Genomic DNA, 7,500 nt, shown 5'->3' on the forward strand with positions numbered 1-7,500 from the left:
TTTCAAGTCCAGATATGAATATCAACATGTGTCGGTAATAGCTCCCATATTGCTGCGAGCGCAGACCCAAGGAGTTGCATGGTAGGTATGTTCCTACCACCGCCACCACGCTCCTTTGAGAAAATACGAAGCTAAAAAGAGGTGCGGCAGAGAGAAAGAGAGAGAGAGAGGGAGAGAGAGATGAAAGAGAGTTGGGCGGAAGGTGAGGGGAGCGAGGGGAGCCAGCGTGTGGTTTTGTCATGTCGCACGGCGCAGTGAAAGGTTTACTCGGCCAGGGAGGGGTGTTAAAGCTGCCGCCTGGGCCTCCATTGCAGCCGATCGCTCATGTCAACAGCGCCGCAAAGCAAACACGAGACGTCCCCACTCCTGTTTCCGCTGCACCTTCTCACCTTCCTCCTCTCCTCTGCGCTTCCCTCTCTCTCTCCCTCCATCATGTCTCTCTCATTTCTCTTCCTCTCTCTCTCTCCCTCCATCATTTTCTCTCTCATTTCTCTTCCTCCCTCTCTCCCTTCTTTCTCCTCTCTTCATCCCCCCTTCCTCCCTCTCTGCCTCTCTCTCCTTCTCTCTCTTCATCTCTCCCTCCTCCCTTTTCTTTCTCTTTGTTCCCCCTCCTTCCTTTTTCTTTCTTTCTCCTTTTCCATCTCTCTTTCCTCCTTCCTCTCTAAGTACCAGGAGCTTCTGTCCTCTCTCTCTCTCTACCTCCCTCTCTCTTTCTCTCTCTCTCCATCCCTCCCCCTCTCCCTCTCCATCCCCCCCTCTCCCTCTCTCTGCGTATCCCACCTCTCTTTCCTAGTCCAAATCCGTAACAGATTGGGTTTAGGCTGGCTGGAGGTATGCAGCCACCACAGTGACCTGCGGGGCCAGGGGGTGCGGGCGTAATCCTCCCACAAACGCAGGCAGGGCGCTTTTTAAATACCTCCAAAGATTTACGGGTATTTAACGCTCACGATTATCATTTCATCGGCCAGGAGTGAGTGAGTCTGTGTGGGTATTAATAAGTGTACTTTTATGTGTGTGTGTGTGTGTGTGTGTGTGTGTGTGAGAGTGAGTGGGTGGGTGTATCTGTGTTAAGAGTAATTGTGTGTGTGTGTGTGTGTGTGTGTGTAACTGTGTGTGTGTGTGTGTGTGTGTGTGTGTGTGTGTGTGTGTAAAGGGGCATTCCCGGAGTCGGCTTAAGGGAGTCGGACCACCATATCTACAGACGACATGAGGGATGATTTAGTGAAGTCCCGCGCCCTTGTACCCCACAACGTGTTATAAGTCCGCAGACCACCCCGGCCATCTGCTGCTGGACGGAGCCGCCGCCCGGTGGCATGCCAAGCGTGCGTGTAAAGGCTTTAAAGTGCTTCCTCGCCTCCTTCTCTAATAGACTAGCGGCGGGTAATCGCCACTTGGCCGTTTGACGGCTACTCTCGCTCCTCCGACCGGCCCCGACCGACTTGCGGCTTCAAAGCCGCGCGGGGCCACTGGCTCCGAGTGGAACCGATGGAAAAATACGGGTGCCTATAAGGCTCTCCCGGTGCCAACAAAAAGAGACCAGACCAGGATACGGGCAGAATGCATTTTTCACACTTCGGCTGACAGTTTTCCAATTTTGGGATTGGGAGCTAGAGAGTGTTATTGGGAAGTGTTGAGAGGCGTTCCGTCTCGCTGTGCGTAGCAGCACACAGCATCTGGCTCCGGTACGGACGCCTCGCCGCCAGTCGGGCCCACAAGCACGTCCAACTCAGCCACGATCTGGTCGCTTATCGACCCACGCAGGAACGCAGGAACACACACTCTCTGCTAATGAAGACGTGTATTGAGAAGGCTGATGTGAGTTTGTGCGCGTAGATCACTAGCTTCAATTGAGTTTATGTAACCGGGAGCATCAGCAGCATCACTGTGTGCATGGTACCTGTTGTCCTGGGCTGTCTGGGGCCGTCTGAACAAGCACTGCTGAAGGGTGTGTTCCCTGTGTGTGTGTGTGTGTGTGTGTGTGTGTGTGTGTATGTGTATGTGGGAGACAGATGGAGAGAGAGAGAGAGAGAGAAATCTGAAGAGTGAGTTTTCCTGTGTGTGTGTGTGTGTGTGTGTGTGTGTGTTTCTCTATGCGTGGGAGACAGACGGAGAGAGAGAGAGAAAAATCTGAAGAGTAAGTTCTCCTGAGTGTGTGTGTGTGTGTGTGGGAGAGAGTAAGCTGAAGAGTGATTTCTTCTGTGTGTGTGTGTGTGTGTGTGTTTGCCTGTGTGTGTGAGAGAGACGGAAAGAGAGAAAGAGTAAGCTGAAGAGTGATTCCTTCTGAGTGTGTGTGTGTGTGTGTGTGTGTGTGTGTGTGTGTGTGTGTGTGCGTGTGTGTGTGTAAGAGAGAGAGAGAGAGAGAGAGAGAGAGAGAGAGAGAGAGAGAGAGAGAGAGAGAGGAAGGACTCTGGTTGTTTGGGGTTCCCAGTCTGGGATTAACTCCTTCCCACCCAGTAGGTTTCGGTAAGCAGCTTTAGTCATGCTGCTTCTGGAGTCTGGAGCTTTCCTGTCCGACAGGAAACACATTGTCGGAACGGCCACGGAGGGAAAAAACGAAATCTGCGTTCTGAACCTTGGGCTCTGGTCTCCACTGGAGCTTCCCAAGGCTACATCCTGAAACAACAGTCACATTTATTCACCCTGCACCTGCAGCTATGCAGTATATCTGTTGCTAAGTCTCGCTCGATAACAGCACATTTTTGCGGGCATGGCATCAAACGACAGAAAAACAGCACACAGTGGTGCGGGTTGGCACAACATGGAGCAGAAGGGGGGGAAAATTGAGCTGAACCATCACAATGGTCTCGTTTCCACCTGCGCTGAAAGCTGACAGCAGTGCGCCATGACGGCGTTGAGTGAGAGCGGCGGCTCTCGACCAAGAGGGCTCAGGACCCCTACGCCCTACGGGGGGCTCTGGGGGTTGCCAGATTTTGTGAAAGAATAACTTTTTTTTTTAATTCTACCTGAAACCATCACTTTTCATCTGTTTTGTTTGACCTCCATTTCATTCCAAACAGCATTGTCAGCTCACAAAGACAGTCTAGTCTGGATAAGCATCAGTAAACTGGCCATCTAAATCTAACTCCAATCTAAATCTAATCTAAACGCACAGCAGAAAAAAATGAAATGGTTGGGGTGAACGGATAAAATGGATGGAGAGAATGAGTTAGGAGAGAGATGTTTTTGGCACTCTGTGTGCTGGGGTTAAGCATCGGTGCAAGAGGCCTCCCTTTAACTTGGATGGGCGGAGGACTCCATAGCAACTACAGCCAGGTCAGCAGCATCAATACACTTCACTTGACTTTGCAATTAGATGCTTGCCTGTGAACTCTTATGCTTTGGTCTTGCACTTATGAACTGCACAAAGGCAAATTCCTTTCAGCGTAAACTCATTGATGTGCCAATAAATTGTTGAAACTATGGACTGGGGATGCTGAATGCATAAAAACAAACATGCTTATTGTTCCAAGGACACAAACACATGCACACACAAACACACACACTCACACATACACACACCGATAAACACACACACACACACACACACACACACACACACACACATATACACACCCGCACGCAGGCAAACACATACACACACACACACACACACACAGATAAACACACACACACTTAAACACACCCGCACGCACGCACACTCACACACACACACACACACACACACACACACACACACACACACACACATATACACAGACACACATAAACATACACACCCATACAGATTCCCCTCCACTTCACCCCTGTATTTGTTGCATCAGAGCCTGCCGTGTTTGTTATTAAATTGATGAAGCGAAAAGAATAGGACCAGTAGGAATAAAAAAAAGAGAGAGAGAGGAAAAAAATCAATCAGCTAAATGTTTGGTAAGCGGATTGAGCGCGGGGAATCAAGTTGAGGGGTGGTCTCCCCCTGTGCAGTAAATGAGGAGTGACAGTAATACTGGAGCGTGTCCATATGGCCACAGACTACACACAGGAAGGAGTGCTGTCATGGGTGGAGAGATGGGAGATTTAACCCTCGCAGCGCCAAAGCCTCAAGCGCTTGGGACAGAATCGCCCATGCTAGATTTATTCTGTCTGGCGACAGAATAGTAAAAGATCCCTCAAAGTAAAACATCTAATAATATCTCAAGGATTATGTTTTTTAATAATAAATTCATACACTGTGAATCAAATATGCTGTGCATATAATATATATTGTCATAATACATTACTGAGGCTGTTGCTATTTCCTTGATACATATGCTGTTGCCTTGGGCTAATGCATTGCAAAAGCCATTGTCTGTTTATATTCTGAAGCTTGATTGCTTTTTGGAACATTTCTGACATTTCTGTGTTTTGCACGAACGAGATAAAATATGTCAAAACTGCTTAAATTCAAAGGGTGTTTTTAACCAGCTCCATACATTGTTTAAATTCTTGCACCCTATCTGATTCCAAACACGTGATAAAAGCAGCCGGTGATTCTCATAGCCGAGGCCACTTGGCCTTTGTATGTCTCTCGGTGTCGCAGTTTTCGGCCCGAATCTGAGCTCTGTGTTTATCATTTGACAGTAAAACATACAGATTACATTGGTGCTCAGTTACCGCGCCGTAAAGCAGAAACATCACTGCGCCACTGCTGCTGCCGCCGCCCGCCAGCAACCCCAGACGTCTTCCCAGGGAGTTCCTTTTTCCAGCGCCGCTATTGACTTTCACCGGGGGGTTCGGCTGAAATATGGCTTAACACCACCTGAAGTCTTTTCAGGATGAATGGCGACCGTAATGTTTATCATTCCAGCCGGGGCGCTTTGCGGGGAGCCTCAGGTGTCTGGGGGGGGGGGGGCGCCTTCCGCTCTAATGGCTTTATCAAACACGGCCAGCGTCCGAGCTGTTACCTACATGAGCGCGGAGGGGCCCGCAGCCGGGACGGAGGTGTGTAACTTCAGATGGGGACCGCCAGCCGGTACCCATAAGTCACGGAGTGGAGGGGGGGTCAATACGGCCCCCGTGGCGGGGGCCCCTGAACGGCCCGGGTGGGACCTCAGATGATGGAGGGTCTGTGTTAAAGATCGTCTGGTGTGGGGGAGACACCTTTCTCGGTGCGGTCGTGAGACGTTTCCTGTGCCGTGTGTGTGTGTGTGGTTTTTTTTCGTAGTTCGCGACGAGGCCCCTTCTCTTTGCGCTAGTGTCAAACTCGCACGGCCGAATCGTGACAGTACTCGCCGAACCCCCACCCATCCACCCTGCTCTCCCCTCCCTCCACCTACCACCCCCGACCCCGACCCCCTGGAACAGTAAAAATTCCAGGTTGTGAATGGAGGGGCATCTGGGGGTTGTGGTGTGTGTGTGTGGGGGGGGGGGCGGTGGTAGAGGGCAGGGGGGTTGACTTGTGCACATGTTTCCAGGAGCCCTCTGTCAGAGCCAGCTGTGCATACATCAGAACACAGTCAATGTGCTCCCACAAGGAGATAGAAAGAGCAGAAGGGATGGGGGGGGGGGGGTAAACGACAAAGAGAGAGTGACAGAGTGAGTGAGAGAGAGAAAAAGAGAAATTGGAGAGAGAAAACAGAGAAAGAGTGAGAAAAAAGACAGAGAGGAGCTGAGGGAACTGAGTAAAAATGAACAGACTAGAGAGAGAAGAGAGAGAGAGAGGAAAAAGAGAGAGATAGAGAGAGAGAGAGAATGGGAGTCCAGTCAGTTTTAATACATTTCCACTTTGTCTGAGAGTAAAAAGATCAAGAGAAGATAGACCAAAGATAATTAAGACAACAAGATTACAGGAGTTAGAAGGAGATTGGAGTTAGAGAGAGAGAGAGTTAGGGATGGATGAGGAGAGAGGGAGAGAGTTCATGTGTCCAGACGAATTTAGGGGAGAGACGCGGGAGGGACAACAGATACGAGGCAATTAGAGGAGACGAGGTCAGCTCGTCTGGACACTGTGACAGGGGAGGACTGGGCTGGACATCTCCTCCCTGCTGGTGTCTCTTCGCCACGTCTCCGTCTCCACCTAGATCGATTACTGTGTCAACACTGACCCCCATCCACCCTCACCTCCACCCACTCCCTCCCCTAGGTCAGAGGTCAAGCGCTGGCAGGTGCTGGAGAAGGGGGGGGGGGCTTTGGAGGAGCTCAGCTATCCCTGGGGTCAGTGGTGCAGCCGGGCAGCGGAGACTCTGGAGCTCCCCTGAGCTCCCTGGGTCCCCACAGCAGCGGTCCACTCTCCAACACCCTCTCCACACACACACACACACACACACACACACACACGCACACACACACACACACACAGAGGCACACACACACACACACACACACACACACACACACACACACACACACAAACACACACATACGCACACACACACACACACACACACACACACAAACACACACATACACATAAACACACACACACACACACACACACACAAACACACAACCCCCCCCCACCCCCTGCTGCGGCCCAAGCCAATCAGTGTCAGCAGGGAGAGGAGTGGACGCAGACGTCCGTCCAGCCCTGACCGGCCCGCCCGCCCGCCCGCCCGCCTGCCGCAGCTGTCAAAGCCGGCTGACACGACACAGACGTGTGGGAGACGGAGAGATGAAACGCGCCACAGACGACAAGAGAGAATGGACAGACTACAGAGGACTATAAGGACAAACAGATAGAGATAACCAACGGAGAGATAGAGACGGAGAGAGACAGATGCAAGTTACCGTGCTCTGACCTAAAATGGTCACTGCACACCAGCAGCAGCTCCTAAAGTCCTTTGGCCTCTATCTTTTCTCTATCAATCCCTGTTATTACTGAAGTTTGTCTATGTAAAATAATACAATCCCATAATACTACTGTTATTATCCTATTATACTGCATTTTTATACCCTACGTTATTATTTTCAATGTCTTCTCTGCTTTGTGTTTCTGTTTGACATTTCCCTTTGTTTCACAACATTGTTTATATATGATATTGATATAGTTTAATATAGGGCAATGTCATGCACTTTATGAGTGCATTTATACTCGGCCTTACAGAAACGCATCTGGCACGATAGACTAGGGGAGAGGAGTGCACCATCATATGGATATGTTTCAGCTCTCGTACTGTTTAAGCTGCGTTACATGCTCCATTAACATCAGCGACACGTTAATATATCATAACTTGTCATGCTTGTCAGTTTCGCTTTTTGTGCCATACAGACTCCCCCTTTGTCCGACAATATCAATGTCACATGTCCGAGTTTTGGGAAATTCATTTTCTGAGCCGATTTTTCATTCTGCTCCTCGCATTAATTCAGCCACCAACCAGATGTTTCCATCCCGGAGCTTTTTCTGCCGAGGGGGGCAAAGTGATCCGTGCATGTCTAGGTTTCGCAAAACCAGAGAGCCTCGCATGCGATGCCCGTTCGCTTGTGCCTTGTCTGCACAGAGGGCATTAAAACTCGATCTAATCGTGTTTCAGGGACGTCGATGCCGTGCCCTTTGTCCCAGATATCCCG

At 50.2% G+C, this 7,500-nt stretch overlaps 1 protein-coding gene across 1 annotated transcript in view; it reads left to right on the plus strand.

Annotated features, from left to right (window-relative positions):
- The window catches only part of trim46b (tripartite motif containing 46b), a 34,522-nt gene extending 28,331 nt beyond the window's left edge, over positions 1-6,191 (plus strand). Inside the window, exon 12 of the mRNA XM_062530128.1 lies at positions 6,015-6,191. Coding sequence (XP_062386112.1) covers positions 6,015-6,191 — 177 coding nt within the window. The remainder of the gene's footprint in view (positions 1-6,014) is intronic.
- Positions 6,192-7,500: the final 1,309 nt, after the last annotated feature.

This window comes from Sardina pilchardus, chromosome 24 (assembly GCF_963854185.1).
Source record: "Sardina pilchardus chromosome 24, fSarPil1.1, whole genome shotgun sequence".
Taxonomy (NCBI): Eukaryota; Metazoa; Chordata; class Actinopteri; order Clupeiformes; family Clupeidae; genus Sardina; species Sardina pilchardus.